The sequence below is a fragment of the Notamacropus eugenii genome, chromosome 1 (genome assembly GCF_028372415.1).
Source record: "Notamacropus eugenii isolate mMacEug1 chromosome 1, mMacEug1.pri_v2, whole genome shotgun sequence".
NCBI lineage: Eukaryota > Metazoa > Chordata > Mammalia > Diprotodontia > Macropodidae > Notamacropus > Notamacropus eugenii.
This window is the reverse complement of record NC_092872.1, coordinates 246438517-246463100: the sequence shown is the minus strand read 5'-3', so window position 1 is coordinate 246463100 and position 24584 is coordinate 246438517. Positions and strand designations below refer to the sequence as shown.

General features: G+C 39.1%; 1 protein-coding gene across 1 annotated transcript in view; it reads right to left on the bottom strand.

The window, feature by feature from the left end:
- Window positions 1–24111, bottom strand: part of TMEM72 (transmembrane protein 72) — a 51673-nt gene extending 27562 nt beyond the window's left edge. The window contains exon 1 of the mRNA XM_072628429.1: window positions 23704–24111. Coding sequence (XP_072484530.1) covers window positions 23704–23773 — 70 coding nt within the window. The 5' untranslated portion in view covers window positions 23774–24111. The remainder of the gene's footprint in view (window positions 1–23703) is intronic.
- Between the last annotated feature and the right edge of the window lie 473 nt (window positions 24112–24584).

Genomic DNA, 24584 nt, shown 5'->3' with positions numbered 1-24584 from the left:
ACACACACATATGTGTGTATGTGTGTGTATGTATGTATATTTATTCTTGTTAATGTTAAATCCCAGTTCTGTTCCTTATTACCTATGTGAGCTTGGACAAAAAATTTCACTTCTTTAGGACTAGTCTCTTTACCAGTAAAGTGAGAGAGGTGGGTCTTAATGATATCTAAGCTCCTAAAGATTTTTAATGGCAGCTAGGTGGGGCAATGGGTAGAGCGCTGAACCTAGAGTTAGGAAGTCCTGAGTTCAAATCTAGTCTTTGACACTAATTGTGTGATCTTGGGCAAGTCACATAATCTCTGTCTGCTTCTATTTCCTCTCCTGTGAATACGGGATAATAATAGCATTCACTTCCCAGGATTGTTGTGAAGATCAAATGAGATAATATCTATAAAAAGCATTGTATACCTTACAGTGCTATATTAATAATAATTATTGTTATTTCTTCCCTAGTTCTGCATCTATGATTCTATGTTGATACAGGATGACTTTCTCCAACTATTTGAGCTGCCTGACCTCATATTCTTTTCTCTCCCTCTAGCATCTCAGACATTCACTACCTGTGTAACCTTGGACAAATTAATTAATTTATTTGAACTTCAATTTCCCCATCTATAAAATGAGATGGTTGGGCTAGATGTCGTTTCCATGAATAAGGTCCTTACTACCACTAAATGTCTGATCTTCTATATTTTATTATCTCCTACAACCCTCTAAGCTTAACTTTCCAGACAAATTCATTTGGACATATGGGATAGAGAGATGAATATAGAGAATTTTTCCTTCAATTCTCTTGGCTCTGCTGGGCTGATAAATGAATGTATTTGCATGTCTAATGTGGGACAAGCCTTAAAGACATGGAGGACAAAGACATTTAAGAAAGAAGTGCTTTTGTTTGGTTTTTTCAAAAAAAAAATGTTCCCAATATAAGCCACGGAATTTCTCCCTGTCTATATAACGTGTCATATAGCTTTATGTGGGATGACCTCAGTTTATGTGGCACCTATAGAATCATGATGTCTTAAATTTCTTATAAAGTGAGACCTCAGTGACCAACTAATCCAATCCTTACTCAAATCAGGAATCACTTCTCCAACTTCCTGCTAATCATCACCTACAGTCTTCCTGAACACCTCCAAGGAGGTCTCTAATAACTTTGAATGAAGGATAATTCACAACCTCATGAGGCAGCTCACTGCACAGTTTGGGATACTTTAGTTGAGCTGGAAATTCTGCCCTCTTGGGTCAACTGGCACAAAAATAATTCCTTTTTAACATGATGACCCTCCTATTCTTGAAGAAAGTTATCAGCAACATCCTCCCCCAACCCAAGATTTCTCTTCTATTGGTTAAACATCCCCAGTTTCTCAGTCCTATCAATCTATCTTTTTACAACATGGTTACCAGTCCTCTCAACATTCAGGTTGCCCCTTGGTGGGTATGCTGTGGCTCATCAATATCCCATAGGCTCACTTCACTATGCCCTGAGGACAGTGACTAGGAGGAAAGATTCCCCTCCACTTAACATTGCAGGCCAGCAATGCCTGGATGTGGAGGTTGAATCACGATTAGGGTTGGAAGTAGAACATCAAGGCAGGCTGTCTGCCAGCCAAAAATAAAGACAATAACAATGATAGTAATAGAAATAATTAACTTTAAGGTTTGCAAAGCATTTATACATATAATTTGCCTCTCACAACAATCTAGTGAGTTAAATAGCATAGGCATTGTTATTTCCAGATGAGAAGCTGGATTAAATGACCTACCCATGACCATGACCAGGATGTGTAAGAGCAGAATTTGAGCTCTTCTTTCCTCACTCCAAATTTAGAATTTTTTCCACATTGTCCAAAATACAGGACAAGATTCTTGCTGTCTACCTTTCTCCCTAATGCTTAGGGCAAGTGATCCCCTAGGTCACCATGGTTGAAACCCGAATTTCTTCTAACTGGTGACTGGTAAATATTTAAAGAATGAATACATAGTGAGCTAAGAAGCAGCTGATTGGGATTATATGGGTCACTTCATCTCAGCTGCCTTTCCATTCATAGAAAAGGGACCCATTAGAACTATAAATCACTGAGTTTCTCATCTTCTCCTCCCTCCCCACACTGAACAGGCTCTAGGTTGATGAAATCTGTCTGAGGAACTGACTACTCTTAATAATTAAAACTGTCCCCAACTAGTCAAAAGGGGCTTTTAACTGAATAGGCTTTATATTCTTTGTGCTCCAGAGACCAGAGGAAGTCAAGCTCCTCAAGAAGAAGAGGGCCCCACTAAATGGGCAAGCAGTTTGGAAAGCATTGAAGTCAGGCCCAACTGCCCCCTGTTAAGGGAAAACTGTAACCAGAGCATTAATGCCATTGTAATTAGAAAGCAAAAGAGCTGGGGAGAGGGGATTAGGAAGGGAGAATGGGGCTCTTGTGTCAGTGAGGGACAGTATCCCAGGGGGCCAAGGCTGCATACTCTGGCATCAGGGAGTTGGTGGATTAGGGGTGTTAGTGTGTTCCTTTAGACCCTCTGGGGAGGCTTAACTTTGCTTCTGGAGTTTTGTCACCTCCAACTTGAGAAGTCTGGGTTTTGCTCAGGGGAGACCACAGAAGCCAAGTTCATAGTCAACCTGATGCCTTAGTGCTGAACTGTATCAGAATCACAGATTCAGAATTAGAAAGGACTTCAGAGGTCATGTAGCCCAACCCCTTCACTTTACAAATGAGGAAACTGAGACCCATTGAGGTGAAGTCACTTGTCTAAGGTTATAAAACTAACGAGGAAGCAGAAGCAGGATTTTAGCCAGGTCGTAATCTTGATCACAGGGCACCCTCTAGAAGTGCCATCTTTTCCCATAGGACTCTATCAACTAGTTTGATCAAGTAAAGTCAAGTCTACAGGCATTTATTAAGCAACTACTATATGCCAATCACTGAGCTTGGTGCTGGGGATAAAGAGAAAGGCAAAACTGCAATCTCTCCCCTCTAGGAGCCCACCTTCTCTTAGTGCCTGTTTAGAAAATATAACTAAAGTTATCTGGTATTGAATTCCTTGGATCATATAGTTAAATAGTCAGAAAGTTTCACCTTCTGAAAGCATGAGGAATACTCTAGTAGACTTATGGGGTATATAACAGGTAGCATTCATTCTTGATGTTAGCCATGAGTAGAAGTAGTACAACTTCCAGTGTGTTTAGTTACTATGATACATAGGCATCCAGAGATGGCATGGTAGAAGGGAGAAGGCTGGCCTTGGAGTCAGTAAGATCTGGGTTCGAGTCCTATCTCTGACACATATTAGCTAGGTGACTCTGTAAATGTCATTTTTCATCTCAGTGTCTCCTTACAAGTAGGGAATGTTTCATTCTTTGTTATTCATATGCTCAGCACCTGGAACATAGTAGGTTCTTAATAAATGCTTGTTGATTGGTTGATGACTTTTGGACATCATTGTTGAGACTTTCCTCAAGTAGATTTCCCATAACTGTTGAAATCACAGGACCAGACCAAAAGCAAAATGAGATAAAACCAAAACAACAATATTCCTCCCTCCCTACAAAAATAAACCCAAATCTTTTCCCAAATCCTATTCTAGATATATGGCAAATTCATAAAAAAAAGAAATTTACATGATATATTTGTTCTATATTTAAAAGGAATTACAAGTTACACATATAAGATTTGCAGTTTCATATGCAATCATTTTTATTATACTTTTTTATCATTATGGAAATGTTTGTTTTATTCCATAAATTAAAGTAACAAATTTTAAAAAAAAGTCAGTCACCTACAAGGATGAGTTCTATAGTCATGCATTAGGCAGTGCATATGTTGTTTTCTCTCAGTATCATCTAAGTGCCTTGAGGAGCTTACCTATTCTTTTGTCTTCATGTTCTTGGTATCTAGACACCTTTTCTTTGTAATCACCCTCTGAAGAATCCATTTCTCCAATCTGGCCTATCATTCCCTTTTCTCATCAGTCCTTTCCACATGTGCCCTATTTTTATTTCAACTAGTTATTGGCCAGCGAAAGACCAAAGTGTAGTAGATCTACAACTTTGGCCTTGGTAAATCATTCTCTGCCCCTCCTTAGTCTAGGTCTATTTCTGATATGCCTATACTTCTCAGTTAACATGGACCCAAGAAGCCAATCACTCAGACACCTTTTACATGATTGCTGAACTATAGGCAAACAAACAAGGCAGGGACAAGCATATGCTAAGATGTCATGACCAAATGAATTTGGTACCTGCCGAGGGCCAGAGATGGAGCAGATAGGACAAGCACAGACATCGGAAGTCAACAGAAATAGTAAATTGTCAGCAGAGTTTATGGACAGTCATCAGTGATGGAGGACTCACATGAGACCCTGTGCAACAGGGATCAGAAGCTTGGTAAAGGAACTGGTTAACAGAGATTGGGTGCCTTTAGCAAGAATGGTATGTGAAACTGAGTCTCAGTTAACAACCAATTTATTAAGTGATTATTCTACTCCAGACACTATGTTGAGTGCTAAGGATACAAAGAAAGGCAAAAAATAGCACTGTCCCTTGCCTTAAAGGGCTTATATTCTAGTAGGAAAGCAGAGATTCCTTCTGTGCTTGATATCCAGGATCAGAACTTGTCTCAGAGTATGGGGCACAGTCATAGAATCACAGCATTATACATAGGGAGGAGATCTCCAATGCCATCTAGTTCAAACCATACCTGAAAAGTTATCCCCACTATGCAACCCAATGAGTGGTTGTACAGTTGCTTCTTGAAAACCACCAGTAAGGTGCCTACTGGCCTGGAGACGATAAGAGGATCTCAGGAGAGGGAGATGAAGGTTGAGTGATTGTATTCATCACCAGTCACTGGATTTTCAGACTTGGTGTATAGAGAATTTTGTTACCTCTCCACGTAGTCCATAAGTTCCTCACAGTATCACCTTCTTACCAGGAGTGATAGTGGAATGGATTCTCTACTAATTAACATTACTGAAGTTTTGCTTTATGTCAAGACCTAGCTCATTCATTTTCCTTCAGAGAACACTTTTGTCATGTCTGGTAGATGGTCAAGAGGTTCAAATAGCTACTCACATGTCATTTCCTTTTGTATGATGTTAAACACTTCATTAAGGCTCAGAGATTCCTCATTCTATTTCTACTTGGCAGGAAATTTTGAGGAGTTCATGAAGGTTTGTACTTGAAATTAAATCTGGGTTTTTACTCCAACGAGCCAATTTTTTTCTCAAAGTAATGTTTATTTGTTGGTCGTGATCTATGTCCTGAAATACTATCTGCATCGTCCTCCCTCATATTTTACTTGTCCCATGTCAAAGTAAGCTAATTTTGTGGTAGGTTCTACTTGTTAGCCTATGTAGGTCCCTTCTAGCCAAGTCTGCCAACAGCAAAGCTTGAGACATCCCTTCTCTTGAGATACTATGGGTCTTACTAGATCTTCTGCATCAAGATCACTAGCACTAAATGTACGCCATAAAATGTGGTGTAGTGCAAAATAGCATTGAGCTTGCAGAGAGGATCACCTGAGTTCAGATCCTGCCTCAGATACTTACTAGCTGTGTAGCCTGGCAAATCACTTAATATCATGTATCTCAGTAGATAACTTTTAAAGTCCTTTCTGTTACTATTACTATGATCCTATATACATGTGAGCTATGATTATTCAAGGACTATTCCTTCACCTGCTTCATTACCATCTCTAAGACTGGTAGCAGAAATAGCATCATCCTCACTCTTTTGTTCTAAGCTTGTTTTCTCATCAGTAAAATGGGAAAATAATTGCTGCACTATCTGATAGGGCTATTTTGAGAGCCAAATGACATAATACATATAAAGTGTTTTAAAAACTTTAAAGTGCTATTAAAATGAGAATATGATTATTATTGTCCAATAGGCTGGTCACTAATATATTTACAAATTTTGTCTCTTTATTAGTTAAAATTCACTTTGTAAATTTTAGCCCAGAAATCCAGCGACTATTGATGGATACATAAATAAAGCAGAACAAAAAAAAAATTAGGAAATGGAAGAAAAGAGAACATAGTAAGTCTGAAAGTATAAAAGGATTAATGTCTGGAAAGAAATTCACAAAGACTGAAGTCAACAGAGACCTTGAGGGTAGAGCTGATAAGTAGGTATGGACACTTTATGCATTGAAATTCATTTACCCAAATGCATATAGTTGCAAAGCAAGTTTAACTGATTTTCAATTGATGTTTAAAATGAATTTGTAATAAATCATCAGTGGGAAAATTTATTTTTCCATTGCATCCTCCCAGTCTGATGGGGAGATGCATCAAGAACTGAAGCACTACCTCTGGTCTTTACACAACGAGGAGAGCTGTGCTACCCTACTGCTCACTATAAAATATCATTTTTCAAAACTTGGTCCAGCTTCTCCCTTCTATATAAATGACTATTTATACTTGCATTTTCTCCCTGTTTTTGTTGCACATACAGCAATTCCTTAAGTTAATGACAGGCTGTCTGGGAGAGCTGGCCGCTGTCCAGGCTGACTTACAGTACACCATGCAAACAGTCACAACAGCATATAAACAAGAGACCAGCCATCACCACACTCCCCAGGAGCTTTTAGGCAAAAGAGATGAGGTCTAGATTGAATGATTGATCTACCAGGGCAGAGTAAGCAGTCTTGGCTGGTCTGAGCAACAGCCAGGAAGAGGAAATCGAGACAGATCTTTCCTCACAAATAACTGTGTGGGAGATGATGTAATTATTACAAACCAGAATTTCAGAGCTAGACAATACTTCAGAGGCTGTAGAGTGCAGCTTATACCTACTATCTTCTAACTCAATACAGAGAAGGGAAGAGAATAAATATTTATAAAGCTCCTACTCTGTGCTAGGCATTGTACTAAGTACTTTTTTTTTTTTTTTTTTACAAATATTAGCTCATTTGATCCTCACAACAACTCTGAAACATAGGTGATATTATCTTGATTTTACACTTGAGGAAACTGAGGCAAAAAGAATTATTTAATTTGTCCAAGGTCACACAGTTAATAATTGTTTCAGACCAGATTTAAATTCAAGTCTTTCTGACTTCAGATTCAGTGCTCTAACCATTGCATCAACAGCTGCTCATAGACAAGTGGGCATCTAACTTCCTCTTGAGGGGAGGGCATGGGGCACTACCACCGCAGACAGTCCATTTCACTTTTGGTTAATTATTATTGTTTGGAGCTGCATCCTTGGAGTCTGAGGAGTTTTTCTTTTCTCTTCCATATGTTCCCCATGTCTTATTTACTGATTCAGGCTCTTGAAAAGAGGAAGTAAAGCCCAAATATCCTCAGGAAGGAGCTTTTTGAGGCTGGGGAGGGTGATTCATGCCAGGAATGATCGTAGCAGGCTGTCCCATGCTGTCATGTTAAAAGAGCTGTATTTCAGAAAGACACTACCAGGACAATTTGTCCTCCCAGAATGCCTGGTTCTTGAAATGACTTTCCTGAGGAAGCTATCACTACCTGCTTATCTGACTAGGGTTTGCTAACCACACCCGGGCATGTTCATTGCCAACTACTTTGACCCATGTGCCCTGGTGAGCTCAATTCCACCTCCTTTTGACTCAGAACTGCCTTGTCATCCCCACCCCTTTTGGCTCATACCAAGACATCACTCTAATTCACTGAAAAAAAAATCATAAAACAACATGAAGTGAAATATGAGCATGACAGATGTTTAGAGCACATCCCTCACTATTAGAGGCAGGGGTTCAGGAATTCTTCATTTTCCTTTGTGTTATGGATCCCTTTGGCTGTCTGGTGAAGCCAGTGGTCCTCTTCTCAGAATAACATTTTTAAATTCATGAAATAAAAGACGTACCATTACACAAGAAACCAGAGGTTAATGAAAATAAAGATGCAATCTTTCCTTTCCTCTTCCATGGATTCTTTATTTAAGAACTCCTGTGTTAGAGGTTAGCTTGGTAAACATCCTCATCATTTCCTCATCGGCTGAGTACAAACTAGTCATGAGGTGCTAGAGAGGCTCCCAGATGTTTCACTTGTGGATTGCAATGGGAGCTTTGTTCAACTGAATTAACTCAAGGGATTCTCCTTGTACATCCTTCTTAAATATCCTTTTCCTTATATGACTAAGTAAATCTCCTTTTGTTAACTGTTGAATGATTTCTGAGTGTCTCATTTTGTTCCAATATCTCTCCATTATACCACAAGACAAATGATGGTTAACATTTACCATACCTAGGGCATTATGGGTCACAAGACATATTTAAAAATACATTATAATAACAGCTGACATTTCTATAGTGCTTAAAAGTTTTTGAAGCATTTCACAGTGCTTTACAATCATCTCATTTGACCCTCACAATAATGTTATTTGGAAGCTATTATAGGCATAGTCACCCCCATTTTATATTTGAGGAAACTGAGGCTTAGAGAATTTGAGAGATTTGTCTATGGTCAGCCAGCTACTAAGTGTCAGAGGTAGAATTTGAATCCAAGTTTTCCTTTCATTCCAAGTTCAATGTATTTTTCACTATATGTGAAAGATCTTCATAATAATACTATGCCTTCAGTCACACAGGGATTATTTTCTCTGTGAGTTTAATTTTGTGTAGGAATTGTTACATTTTAAAAACTAGTTAATACCCTTGATAGAGTATAATAATAATACAGCCAAGGTTTTAGGGTGCATTGTTCCAGAGCCTGGCTGATCAGTTAATCTCCCTCTCCAAACACATATTCCATCTCTCTTGTAGAAGACGAATCCCTTGAAAGTAGGGCTTTTTGATAACTCTTTTCCTCTTCCTCTTCCCCACCCCAACTTTGCATGTAGTTGGTTCTTGTCCTTTGTACTCAAAGGAGACCAAAATGACATCACTGTGTTGGGGTCCATGTGCAGTATGTCCAATTGTGGCTGATCAGACCAATATGAACTGAGAAGGCTGTACTACAGGTTGGGCACAAATATTTCATATGAACATTTGGAATGGTGATGTCTCTAAATGCACATCTCACATTTCTTTTGAGCTACTGCAATTCTGCTTTACTAATAGAACATAGCACCTTCTTTAATGTGGGCACACCGTGCTGGGAGGTCCTGTGCCAGTGTCTCCCATGTCTTGCAAATGATACCAAAGTTCTTCAGAGAGACCTTGTATTGCTTCTTCTGACTCCCATGAAACCTGGATAGTAGACTAGGGCCATGCCAGGAAATTTAATCACTTCCATTTGAATTGTCTTAGGAAGGTTCTGAAGATCACCTGGCAAGATGAGGTATCAGACACTGAGGTCCTTCCTTGAGCTGAACTGCCTACTGCAGAGGACACCACTCCAATGGACCGACCACATTGTTCTAATGTCAAAAGTATGTTTGCCTAAAAGATTATTTTATAGAGAATTCACTCAATGGAACTACTTACACGGATTGCATGTGAACATAATAAATGCTTGTCAGATTGAACTGTTGAATTCTGAAAATGTATGCTCCTGGTTCGTTCCAGGAAGTGCAGGGTGAGCATGTGGTTACTTCAGTGAAAACTCATCCCTATTACTGGAAAAAGTACCTCTTCTTAGTGATTTCAAGTTTGGATGGGTAGGACAGCACATTATTATAATTTTCTTTTTCTGCAACTTTATTAATGATAGGTCTGTGATAGTGACAAGAAGTAACATAGAACATCTCATAGTATAAGACCCTATCTGGGAAATAATTATACTTACTACCCTGAGACCACCTCAGATTAGCATATTTAGGACAAAAGGACCAATTAAGATTTGAAATTCTGTGGAGAAACCACTTCACAAATATAAAAAAAAAGTTACTACTTGAATAATTTTTTCAGATTTTCTGGATTATCTATGATTTATTTCCTGAAATTTCAAGACTTTAAAACAAAAGCAGTTTCTAGTTACTCTTGTGACTTTGAAAGGGGGCAAATTTTATTGTAAGGCAAAATGAATAAAATAACTACCAATTCACTTGTACATGAAAGTCACACACAAGATTTGTAGAATATAAATACAATACAATCTTTATGGAAATGAAGAGTTACATAATGAGAGACATTCACTCTTCATGGTTGGACTGGATGTGCTGGAGCCAGCTCTAACCTGCCTGCAAGCACCTTAGATTTTCAGGGGGAGCTTTCACACCTCCGGAATCAACAATCCACCACAAATCAGGGCTTGGTTTCTTGTTTTACTGATTGTCTACACTTAGTGTAGATTAAACTTGAAAGTGGATATGTGTATATTATTTTTTCCCAGTCGTTAAACATTTGCTAGTATATGCCCGTATTGCTCAATAAACATTGTTTGAGTCCAGCAGGGGTACAGTAGAAGGTTCAAGGAATAAAACCATCATTGAAGTCTGGTGATTGATGACTAATAACAGCAATAGCAGTCATAATAATAGTACTTGGCATTCATATGAAATTTTAAGGTTCACAAAGTACTTTTTAATCCATTATCTCACTTCAACGTTACAATACTCCCAGCTGCGTCAATAAAATAAAGATGACATTACTAAAGTAATTTGCCCTTTTAATGCCATATCATTTACATTATGAAAAACCAAGTAAAATTATTGTTTAAAAAGTTCATTTCAAAGAAGAAAAGCTTTAGAATTTCAAGAAAAAAGAAAAATAGGGGAGAAGGAGATTGAGGCATTAAAAAGAGAAGAAAAATTTCAAAGGTAGTTAAGAGGACAGAAACATTCAGGTTGGAAAAAGGGTGATCATGAAGTTTAATGCTAAATTTTTCCCCTCTTTTTTTTTTTAATTTTCCCCCAATTTTTTTGAAATCCCAGTTTTTCAGGGTACTATGATCTCTGGCAACAAAAGAGAGAGGGATTCAGAAAAGTTAAGGATATTGTGGTCCCTGTTGCTGTATATATCCATCATCAAAATTTCTTTTAGTATTTATTATCCTGAAGGCAGATTGGCATCATGAACCAGCACACAAGACCTCCCCAAAGAAGCAAAACACAGGAGGAGCCACAGATCCATATACAACAATTCACCTAAGAGCATCAGATCCTATTCTGTTACACTGAACTGCCCTGATGAACTTCCAGCTGCTAGACAAACCCTCCCTCCCTCCCTAACCTTAATCTTTCATCTATTTCATTCTCACTGCATCTGTCTTTCCCTTTTCTCTTTTTTATCTTCTCCAAGGACAAATTCTTGACTAGCAGCATGGTTGGCCAAACTTCAAACACTAACAGGAGAGTGAGCCTTGCTTTTTGCTAATTTTATGTATTTGCTGACAACCACCACAGCATGGGTGGTTGTTCAATGCTTTGGGCATCAGCTGTTGCCTTTCTATTTCAAACAGCTCAGCTTCTGTGACTTTCTCACTGTGGTATCAATTTCTGGTAAGTAGGTATTGAGATCAGGGAATTTGGCAGGAAAACTGTGATTTTTTTCCTTCATCACCTCATGTTTTAGTGACCACAATAGGCTCCTAAATCACCTCTTTGCCTCTTCTCCCTCCTCTCTAATATGTCTTGCAAAAAACACTGTTGTCATTTTAATCTTCATGAAACACCAGTGTTATCATAATGCCTCTCCTCAAGACCCTCAAATGTTTTCCAATTGTCTCTAACACCCATCTCTCATCCATTATTCAACACTCTCAGTAATCTAGTTTACCCTTTGTTTGTATTCACAGAGAGTTATTAATGATGTATAATTTAGTATTTACGCTTACTTTTTATGATTTATTACTCATTTTTCAATTACTCTCCAATATGCTCTTTCTTTTCTACTTAGGCATTGCTTTTTATCCTTGAGCAGGCTTTCCCCTGTCTGGACCTTCATGGATGTCAGTTTTGACTTCTTCAGTAGGAGGTTTTTAAGGCTTTTTTGTATCATGGACCATCCTTGACAGTCTGGGAAAGTTTATGTTTCTCTTTTCAGAATAATATTTTTAAAAATACAAAATAAAATACTTAGGATTATAAAGGAAATCAATTATCTTGAAAAATAGCTATATAGCTACATCTAAATCTACCTATTGTTTATCCATTCATCTAGCTATCTGTCTGTCTATCAATATCTATCTATCTATCTATCTATCTATCTATCTATCTATCTATCTATCTATCTATCTATCTATCTATCTATCTATCTATCTATCTGTATATGTATCTATATCTAAACAAAGCCAAGTTCATGAAGCCCAGATTAAGAACCCCTGCTTTGAATAGATCTAAATTTCTTGATTGCACCATCGGTCCCGCATGTTTTTTCTGCTTAGTGTCTAGTACAGGACTGGACATATATTTATTGCTTAAAAATGCTTGTTAGTTGGTTGATTAATGGTAGACAGGCAGCTAGATACCTCTCAATAGATCTAAGATAAAAGGTTGTAGGAAAGCTGACTGAAAGGACTTTTGGCAATCATCCTAAATACACACTGACTTTATCTGTTCATCCCCACTAGCTATCATCCTAGCTCTTTTCCCCTTTTCTTCTAAACTCCTTGAGTACCCAGTCTATAATAGATACTTCCATTTATTTTCCTCTCACTCTCTTCTTAACTCTTTGCAGTCTGGCTTCTCACCTCATCTTTCAACTGAAACTGTTATCTCCTAAATTACCAATAATTCTTCAGTTGCCAAATCTAATGGTCTTTTCTCAGTCCTCATCTTTTTTGATCTCTCCCCAGCCTTTGACACAATCACCCACTTTTCCTTGTTACTTACTTCTTCCCAGGTGTTTGTGCTATTGCCCTCTCAGTACTCCTCCTCCCTGTCTGACCACTCCTCTGTCTCCTTTGTTAGATTTTTATCCATGTCATATCCATTAATCATGGGGAATCTCCAAGGTTCTGTCCTGGAGTCTTTCTCTTCTCTATACTATTTTGTTTGGTGATCTCATCAGCTCCTGTGGTTTCAATTATATATATATATATATATATATATATATATATATATATATATATATATATATATATATATATATATATATATATATATATATATATATATATATATATATATATATATGTATGTATGTATGTATATCTCAGATCTACTTGTCCAGTCCTAATTTTTCTTCTGACTTTCAGTTTATCATCTCTAATGACCTATATACTTAATTGTCCTGTAGACACAGCTTCACATAGCCAAAATTAAAATCATCAGCTTTCCCTCAAACCATTCACTCTCCCTAATTTCTCTCTTACTATTGAGGGTACCACCTTCCTCCCCATTACTCAGGCTGGTATTACAATTAGGTATTATCCTTAACCCTTCACAATTTCTTTCCCCATTTATCCAGTCAGCTGTCAAGTACTGTTGTTTCTGTCTTTGTGACATCTCTCAAATATGCCCCCTTCTCTCCTCTGACACTGCCTGCCACCACCCTGGTGCAGGCCCTCATTATGTCATGCCTGGATTATTGTAATAGTCTGCTGATAAGCCTGCCTACCTTAAGTTTCTCTCTACTCCAATCTATCCTATGATTTTCCTAAAACAAAGGTCTAACTATACTCCCCCCCTCCCACTCCCCTCTGCCCATTTAATGGACTCCAGTCTCTCTTTTACATCCAGGATTAAATATGAATCCTCTGGTATTCAAAGACTATCATAGCTTGTCCTTCCACCCCACTCTTCCAGTCTTTTAAACCTTATTCCCCTCCATGATCTCTATGATTCAATGGTGCTGATCTCCTTGCTGTTCCTTGCACAGGACACTTCAACTGCCAACTCCAGTTTTTTATCCCTGGCTGTCCCCCACACCTGGAATTTGCTCCCTCCACATGACTGCCTCCTGGTTTCCCTGACTTCCTTCAAGGCTCAGCTAAGGACTCACCTTCTTCAAGAAGCCTTCCTAGTCCTCTTTAATCTGAATTCCTTCCCTCTGAGACCATTCTCAATTTATCTGGCATAGACTTTCTAGACTCACTTCTTAAAGAGGCCTATTTACTGAATGGGCATTACCTCACTCTAAGTGAGTACCTGAAAAGTCCATAGCCTGAAAAGGCCTGGATCTTCCATTGCATCCTGGGCCATCTCCAGTCGTCCTGGTGAATATCTGGACACTGAACCCAGATGGCTCAGGAGGACAAAGTGAGGCTGGTGGTCTTGCACAGCCCTCCCTCACTCAAATCAAAGTCAACTGCAAGTCATGGCACCATTTCGCTGATGCCATGGTCCTCTTTGAGATTGAAAGACAAGCAGTCTGGCTTATGTCTTGTTTTTACTCAGTTGTTTGTACATTGTATCCCGCAGTAGATTGTTAGCTCCCTGAATGCAAGCACTTTTTTGCCTTTCTTTGCATCTGTAACATTTAGCACATTGCCTGGCACAAAGTTGGTGCTTGGTAAATGCTTGTTGACTCACCAACTGAAGAAGCTAGTTAGGGATATTAAAACTGTAGACAAACATTAGAAAAATAACCAATAAATGGTTTAATGCCAGATGAGAACTGGAGAAGGTGGGGGGTGCTAAGGGGTGGGATAAGAGTGAGGGGCATGATAGATATCTTCATATATTTAATGAAGATGAGGGATTAGGCTTGTTTTCTTGCCTTGGAAAGCAGAATCAGCAGAAATATGTGGAAATGGCAAATTTAGACTTGATGTCAAGATTAAAATTGTACAAAAGCAGTGAACAGCTTCAGGAGGGTGTTGTTTTTGTCTCATTGGAGGTCTTAAATCAAAGGCTGGGGGAGCTTTCATGCCTGTTAGGTGGGTTGTAGAGGCATTTCGCTTCTGGTTAAACCAGATGGCTACTGAGGGCTCGACTAATTCAGAACTTCTGTGATTCTGAAATATTTGTTGAATGTTTAATGCTAAACTCTAAGAAATGTTCAGTATACATTACAAATATGTGCTCAACTTAATCCTGAGAGAAAATACAAGGCTAGATTAAGAAATGGTGGATAATAGAATTACTAAAAGAGTTACCAGATGCTGCCTATATGCTTATATTTTTAAGAAATCTTAACCTAAATAGGGCACAATTTATTCACATATAGGAATTAGCAATACTAGTTGACAGTTAAAATTGCTACCCATTCTAATGGGGGCAGCTTTGTGCCTCAGTGGACAGAATGGTGCCTAACATGGAGGCAGGAAGAGTTGAGTTCAGATCCAGCCTCAGACACTTACTAGCTGTGTGACCCTGGACAAGTCACCTAACCCTGTTTGCCTCCATTTCCTCATCTATAAAATGGACTGGAGAAGAACATAGTAAACTACTCCACTGTTTTTGCCAAGAAAACCCCAAATGGGGTCATAAAATTTTGGACACAACAGACATGATTGAACAACCCATTTTAATAAAAAGTTCTGTTTTTATGAGAGACAAAACATGGGGAAGTATACATTTGCCAGGGGTATTCAACACTGTAATGGGGGAGACTGAACACAGAGGCTAAGTCTAAAGAGAGATTTCCTATGGACGATGAGGTCCTCCAAATGCTACCATTTATAGATTATATTCTGCTGATTGCATTAAGGTTGGTACCATTTTAGAGCATCCAAATGAGATTTACAGTCTCTCTAAATATATTTATTTAAGGGTGGGGGTGGCAAGTGTAAAGGGTGGGGTAAGTGGAAAGGGCCCAGATTTTGGAGCATGCTCAGATTTGCCCGGTTCCAGACAATGGGCAAATTGTCAGGTTCTGCCTGTTTCAATCCAGCATGTGAAACTTTGAAAGCCTGCGTCTAGCCGTGTATAACTGAGGGGACAGTATCAAATGATGATGAAGAGTCTTCTAACTGGTTACAGAGCTAGAAGAAATGGTGCCTCATGAGGTGATGAACTGGAACTGATGACCCATCAGTCTCACGGTATCTTATCCTTCTTGAAAGTGAGTGAGGCAATGACTACTCTGAGCTGCTGGGTGGGGGTAATGGCAGCAAGTTGCCATTTGTCCATGAGCACATAGTAACATGTTTCATTTGTGTTTACTCTCTCCTGATCCTATGCCAATAAGTATTTCTAGAGGGGACTGCTTAGAAAATTGTGGATTTGTGAGATCCCAAGGTTTTATCAGAACCAGGGGGACCAGAGACTTTAGCAGAGGTTGCCAAAATGACAATGACCAATGAGGTAAGTGCCTATAGATCAAAGTGGAAAAATAATCCTACTGGTGGCTAGAAGTAACAGTAGTGACAACAGTATGACCAACAGTATGACCAATGACAGAGACAATGCCTGCAGATAAGACTGGAAAGACAGGTCACCAAAGGGTATTGGTAGCATTATCCCTGGTGATGAGGAGATGTACTAGGTATGGACTCTACAAAGGCAGTAGTCCTCAGAGGCCAGTAGAGAACTAAACAGAGCAAAATGTCATGAGAATTCCACAACGGAAGAAAGAATTCCCAGGGCCAGGAGTTTCAAAAGACCTCATGGCTCCATGTATTCTGTCTGTATCTGAATACCTTTGTACTTTACATTTGAGTCTATTCTCCTCAAGGACCATGTGTGTGTAGGGTAAGAATGGGTCCTGTTTTGGATTATTTTGCTATTGTTTTCATTATATCTTCTCAGTAAATTCTTTTTCTAACTAATAGAGTTCAACTAATTCTGATTAATAATGGGGAACAGACTGGTGGAGAATTGTGAGCCCTCAGGGGTATTTGACAGGACCTAGGAATTAGGGAACTGAACTATATGGAAAAAATCATATGGATGAAGATTGCCTTTTTTCCAAACAAGTCAAAGAACCGTAGATTGTCTTAGAAATTTGAGTTGATGATCACTGAAAGGGCAAAGAGAAGTGCATGATGAGACGGAATGAATAATGCAGGAGAAGTGATGTGAGAGACGTTATCCAAGAAATTATCAGAAAGAGCATCCACTGGTCATGTAATGAGTACAAAGGATAGTTAATCGACATCCTGCTGCCCCACAGGTCCCATTGCTATGACAAGAGAGTAGAAGTGTAGGACATTGTATGGATGTACCAAGGATGTACCAATGCACGTTGTCATTTACATTGTTTGTGGGAATTCTTAAATAAATAAAGTCAAAAAAGTTTAACTTTCAAATTCCAATAAACATATAACAATCTACATGGAATCAGTAGCTCACATTAAAGTAAAATCTTAGCGTTCTATAGTGTCTTTACTTTCTTTCCACCCAGCAATGCTATAAAGCAAGTAGTACAAATTTATTTCCGTTCTACAGATGAGGTGACAGAAACACAGAGAGGCTGATCATCTTTCCCAGGTCACATCCTGAGTAAGTGGCTGAACTGAGTCTGGTACCCATCCTCTATCTCCAGACTCAGACCTCTTTCTTTTATGCAATGCTCATTTGGGGTGAAAGAAAGGAAAAGTTCAAAAGTATTTATTAAGCATCTACTATATGCCAGGTACTGTGCTTAGCACTTAATACATATTATCTCACTTGATCCTTATAATAACCTGGTGGGGTAGGTACTATTATTATCCCCATTTTACAGTTTAGAAAACTTTACAGATAGAGGTGAAATGACTTGCCCAGGTTCACACAGTAAGCATGTGAGGCTGGATTTGAACTCAGGTCTTCATAACTCCAGGCCCAGTATTCTATTCATCTGCTTTTTAAAGGTTAACTTTGAATGGTAAGCCTATAATATTATGGAAAATATCATAATTGGAAATATAGTTCCAGGTTTCAGTTTTCACTTTCTTAATTAAAGCAGGAGAACAAGGAGATGTCATATAAGAAAGTGATACACACCAAATAATCTGGATGAGGTGTGTGTGTGTGTGCGTGTGTATGTGTGTGTCTGTGTGTCTGTGTGTCTGTGGGTCTGTGTGTGTGTAAGGAATGTGTATTCTATTTATTCCTGGAATGATCAGACAAGTTGAGAAAGCCATTAATGATATGGTGTAAAGATCTAAATATGCAGTTTGCCAACATTTATAAACAGTAGCAGTTTAAGGTCCACAGGGCATTTTTCTTACAATAACCATATGAGAAAAGTGGTACAAGTATCATTATCCCCATTAGACAGATGAGGAAACTCAGAGTCAGAAAGGCTAAGTGATTTCTCCATGGTTGTACAGTTAGTCAACCCTAGAAGCAAGACGGAAACGTGGATCTGCTAACGAGCATACTGTTTACTCCATTCTCTTCTACTGCTTCTCAGTTTTGCCTTGGAAGGGTAATAAATCCACCTCCACTTGTATCCGTGTGTTCAATGATCTTTTTATTGGCAGGAGGTGATTGTGGGGATAAAATTTAAGAGGGAAGGATATTACTGGTGAGCCTCAAGATGGATGCTTCAGAAATGTTACAGTCTCTTGGACTTTGAAGTGGGGTAGGACCACATACCTTTTTAGCTATACTCTTTAAAATATAATGAGAACATCTGGGTTTAAAATGCTCCTTGGGCCCTTCTATATATTAATAAACAATGTCTCCATTTTCGATTCTTGTAAAAACCTCGTGGTATGGGAAAGTCAGGGGTATGGGAAGTAACTTGGCCAGTTTTTTCTCAAAACATATGAGTGGGCCTGTGTCCCAAAGAGATCTGCACTGAGCTTCCAACTGGATCCAAAATATTTGCAATGTGAGATTGAGCGAGTTAGCAGGAGACACAGTGTTTACACAAAATCACTGTTTCAAAATCTGCACCTTATTTGTTTGTTGGCAAAAGCACAGGAAAACCGAGCCTCTCCGACTCAGCTGCTTCGACATAAACTCTGTCATCTGTTTGCTTCCTTATCAATGGATGTGTGTATAAACAATCACGAGAATGTTTTTGTCCCAACACTGTATATATTATGAGCGATTTTCAAGTGGAGTGAAAGAAGAATGACAGGCAGACAAGTTAGGGCCCTGATAGAATTTCCCTTCTCTCACATACAAACAGTAGGAGCTCAGCACATGCTTAGGAAGACAGGTCAAATTTGGTTCCAGATACTTATTAGCTGTCCGATCCTGGGCAAGTCACTTAACTGCTGTCTATGTCAGTTTCCTCAACTATAAAATAGAGATAATAAGAGTATTTACCTTCTAAGGTTGTTGTGAAGGTCAGATGAGATATTTGGAGTTTCTGGCACATAGTAGGTGTTTAATAAAAGCTTTTGCCCCTCCCCCTACTCTCAGTGGAACCTGGGATAAAACGAGGATAATAACAGCGTTTACTTCCCAGGTTTGTTGTGAGAATAAACTGAGATAATATTTATAAAGTGCTTTATAAAACCTTAAAGCTATGTTGCTGTACTTGTTATAATTATTAACTATTACTCTGAGGGCAGCCTGGTCCAAGAGAGATAAGGCTGGACCCAGAGTTAGGACAGAACTTGGCCTACGTTCTGCCTCCGAGACTTGGGTTGTTATAGCATGGGCAAACCACTTAACCTCTTAGTTTCCTTAAATGGAAAATGAAAATATTATTATTATTATTTTGGGAGGCAATCAGCATTAAGTGACTTGCCTAGGGTCACACAGCTAGTAGGTATTTGAGGCTGGATTTGAACTCAGGTCCTCCTGACTCCAATGTCAGTGCTCTATCCACTGTGCCACCTCACTGCCCCCAAAATGCAAATATTAATAGGAATGTAAGTTCATAGATTTTGAGATGGAAGTGACTATAAAGGCCATCTATTTTGACCCTCTCATTTGACATAGGAAGGGGCAAAGTAACTTGCCCAGGTTCACGCAGATAGTAAGTGGCAGAACTGGGGATCTCATCCAAATCTGGTAAGCTTCAAGATCTCTTCTGGTTACAAATCCCATAAATGTGTGACCTATGATTTTCAGAGTTTGAGTCACTGAAAACACACAAAGATGTTAAACCTAACTGGAAACATCCATAGTAAGGGGTGGGTCTAGGTGAAATTGTGAGGTAGGTCAAGTTGATCTTTGTAGGCTCAGCTACTTTTCCATAGAGGAGGCTGATGCCCCCATGCTCTTTCCTCTCGTCACCTTTAACAATGGATTTACCTGGTTTGTTCACACTAAGGCAAAAACGACTGAGAATGACTCTTCTATGATATCTTATTAAATGTGATTCAGTTCAACAGATGGAATGATAAACCCTTAAACATTCAGAATTGGGACGTATCTTAGAGATCATTTAATTCAACCCATTCATTATATAGGTGATAGAGCTGAGAGCCAGAAAGGAGCAGGGCTTCAGTGGTGCAGAGGGTACTTGAACTAACTTTTGCCTTCATAGTCATTGGTACCTGAATTTAATCTAATTTAAAACAACATTTATTGGTTACCTACTGTTTACAGAGCCCTGTACTGGGCTAGATGACATAAATATTATACAAGACAGGGTATATGTCATCATGGAATTAACATCATTGAATAGATGGCATTTTACGAGATTTCAGATAAAAGGATGAAGCTTGGAGGACAAGAAGACAAAAGGTAGAATTTCAATAATGAGTCCACGGAAAAGGATTTCTCTGGGCAGCAGGGACCTTCCTCAACCCTGAAACCATACTGGTAGGTGGTTTTCTATTGTGTCTATGCAGAAGTTTAGCTTGAGTCACAGCATTGTTGCATCAGCTAAAATAAAAGTCTGGTCATTGTTCAGGAGTCAGAATCCCCACCCATCTGTGCCATGGCTACACGCCCTTTCAAAGGCACATAATCCAGGGTTTGCAACACAACTGAGAAATAAAAAAAAATGCAGTTGTAATCCGTCTTGGAATAGAATAATGACTAGCATTTACATAGCACTTGAAGGTTTGCAAAATACTTGATACATACTATTTCATTTGATCTTTACAACAATGACAGGTAGAAAATGGCAAATCACTCCAGAATCTTTGCCAAGAAAACCCCATGGACAATTTGGTTGATGGGGTTACAAAGAGTCAGATACAAGTGAGCAATAGTCCAGTTCCCCTTTTTTAAGAGGCAGTTGGGTAGCACAGTGGATAGAATGCTGGCCCTGGAGTCAGAAGGACCTGAGTTCAAATCTAGCATCAGACTAGCTATGTGGCCCTGGGTAAGTCACTTAAATTTGTTTGCCTCAGTTTCCTTATCTGTAAAATTAGCTGGAGAAGGAAATGGCAAACCACTCCAGAATCTTCATCAAGCCAAATGGGGTAACAAAGACTCAGATACAACTAATTAGACTAAATAACAACAACCATGTTTCCCCATCTTATCTACCAAGACATTGAAGGACAGCAATGAAATAACGGACCCTTGCAGCATTTAAAAATGTACAAGGCATTGAGGAAACAAGAGTAAGAAAAATGGCATGATATTTTTCTTTGAGGAGCTTACAGTTTAGTAGGAAATAGCCATAAAGAATAGACCTATAAAGTTATTGCTACATGGAATTCCTGAGTGAAGAAAGTCTCTCTACCAATGTAGGTCAGCACCTTCTCTGCAATTTATAGTGTCTGTAGTTTCATGGATCTCCTTCTGTATCTGAAACATTTTAGTAGAAAATTAAATACAAGTGGGGGCAGCTAAGTGGCACAGAGGCTAGAGCACCAGCCTTGGTGTCAGAGGACTTGAGTTCAAATCCAGTCTCAGACTAGCTGTATGACCCTGGGCAAGTCATGTAACCCTAAATGCCTGAAAAAAAGTCTGATTAAATGTATGGGCCTCTTCTCAGAATCATGTTTTTGTTTTTAAATCTAGAGAGATGGTGGGATCTGGGCTGACCTTTTAATTAAAGGCTGAATTTTGCTAGGTGAAGCTATGAGGCGACATTATTTCTAAGCATAAAGAATGAACCATGCAAATGCTTATGAGAGTAAGGAGCCCTGTTCACTTGGAGCATATACTATGTGAAGGACAGTAATGGAAAATATGACTTGACATGTAGGTTGGAGGTAGACTGTGGAGACCTAGCTATTGACATTGATGCTAATGGCCAGACTTTGTACAGGAAGAAAGAGTTGTGGTTAAGAAAAGTGATGTACAGACAGAGAAGGGACTTCAGTCTCTGTTGTGGGTATAGATACATTAGACTTTTTAACTGTCTTTGGTTAATCCATTAGGAGGAAAGATTTATAATTTTTTAATGGCCTCCAGACAAAAATCATGTCTCTATTCCATTTACCATACTATAATCAAGTTTTATTTATTTCTGCTAATGGAAGGGTACAGTCACATGAATAATCTAAAACATTAGACAATACAAATATAGCTTTTGCTTTGATATCACTCTTATAGATTCCCCACCCCAGCAGATTTACCTTTTCTATGCTTTGCTCCTACTGTCCTTTAAAATTGATAGAGTACAGTGCTGTCCCAATTCCAACAGGGCTTTTGCTTTTGAGTGGGGATGCATTGGTGCTGAGTCTTTGGGACCATGGACAAACATCTGAGGAAACTGGGGATAGAGATGGAGGAACCTATATTCCTACCAGCTGAATTGACAAACAAACTCTTAAATGAGTTGTCATTCCCTATCATGATGGAAAGAAGACTCAGAGAACCTTCTGGCTGGTGAAAAGACTAAAATGAAATTTAAAAAAGTCCTGACATAAATCTACATAAACTACATAATCTACCTTCTCCTAAGCAATGACAGTGATGGTAATGGGATCATAGATTTAAAAGCTAAACAGGACATTAAAGGTCATCTAATCAAAGCCCTTCACTTAAAACTGAAACTCAAAGAGGTTAATTGACTTTTCCCAAGATCAAACATGAAGTGACTGGCAGGATTTGAATTCAAGCCTTTTGACTCAAAATCAAGCAGTCTTGCTTGATTTACTATGATTTACTTGCTTAACATACTATACAGTTGATAATAATCATGGTCATAACAAGTCAATGACTTTATCTACCTGTGCAGTATTCACAGAACATTAAATATATAAAGAAAATAGGATAATATCTTTTCCCAGAATTTTGTCTATATGAACTCTACTTTAAAAAGCTGAGGATAGGATGACAATAGTAACAATAAGTTCACATTTATATGGCACTTGTGGGTCTACTAAAGACTTTAAAGACAATAATAATTCATATTTCTGTATTTGGAGGCTTACAAAGCATTTTCCTCACAACAACCCTGTGAGATAGGTACTCTTGTCAAATCCATTTTCCAGATGGGGAAACTAAAGCCCAGATTGGTTATCCGAGCTCATTTAGATGGCTAATGTTGGAAATGGGCTATGAATCCAACTCTTTCCACTCCAAAGCCAGCATGCTTCCAATTGCATAACAAATCCTTTTTCAAAAATGCCCATATTCCTGTAATCATTCTCTCATTTCCCTCTCAGCTTCTGTTAAAGGGATAGACTGGGGTTGCTTTTGGGGATCTTGCTCTAATCCCAAAAAAACATATATCATAGAATGTGAGAGCTGGGAAGGAGCTTAGACACCATTGAGAGCCATCCCTTCATGTTACAGGTGAGTAGAATGGAACCTCAAGAAGCACAGCTTTTGTAATACAAGCAAACCCTTGGACTTCCTGATGCTATCTATTCATCAATTTATTTATTTCCTTATTAAACAGATCGACAATGCAGTTCCCACTCTCCCAATGTTAGAATTTCTCCTACACTGGGAACTCTTTCTGGAAGAAAGTTTTAACATTGCCACAATCATATGCCTTTCACTTGGTTAGAATTGAAACAACTTGGTAAGTTTTGACCTGGTGGTCGGCTCTATTCACCATCACCCCTAGAAACAACCTATCTGGGGTCTTGGAGAAGAGTGACAGGCCAGATGAATGTCTCTTTCTTCTTCTCAGTTTCTTTCCCCATGGCTCCCAGTTACTCTGGTAGGACTGTTTGCTATGACCACAGCTGAGGCAGCCAAGAGGCAGGAAGGGTTTGTCTTACCTGCTGCCGTGGAGATGCCCAAGAATCGACAGAAATACTCCAACCCGATCCAAAACGCCTGCCACTGCATCCTTCTCCTTGAGGAGGGGGCACCCAGCCTGGAGAGGCAGCACAGGCTGCACTTGCTAGCTAGCCCTGGCTCTTGCCTGCATGTCTCCCTAGAAGAATGCAAGGACCTGCAGAGCTCCCAGAGTCCCAATGACCTTTCTGAAAGAGGCGTCCCCTCTCATTTTGTTTCCTAGAGGACCGTGCCTGCTGAGGCCCTGGAGGGAAGAGTGGAAGCAAAACAGGTTGTGGCTACATCCAGCCAGCTAATGCTGCTTGGGTTACCTCCCAGAAGTGTGAATAAAAATCACCTTCCCTGCTCCCAGCCTTGCTCCCCCTTCCTCCACTGTCTCAATGATTGTGCTTAATAATTACCTTGTCAGAATTCCTTTCTGAGGCTGTAGCTATGTGCTGCTGGGTACACTGCGGCTTCCCCCCCCACCCCCAAGCTTCACTTTGGAGTTGCTGTTGGATTGTAGATCAATCTGATTAAAGGCACATAAACTCCTTAGTGCTGGAGGGCAGCTCACAACAGCATGAATTAACCATTTGTGGCCGGGGATAGATTGAGGTTCCTTATCAAAATCTTTTCATTTAAAAAACTACACCTTGTACTTGACCTATGAACCAGGGTTGGATCCTGACTGGAGATTATGTCATACACTGAAGTGTGTGTGTGTGTGTGTGTGTGTGTGTGTGTGTGTGTGCAGGAAAGTTTATGTCAAAGTCACTGCCCTTATATACCTGAGGGCTAAGAGACAGGGTTTTGATGGAGTTCTGTGACCTTGGACTTAATCTCGCTAGATCTTAATTTTCTCATCAGTTATAAAAGGGAG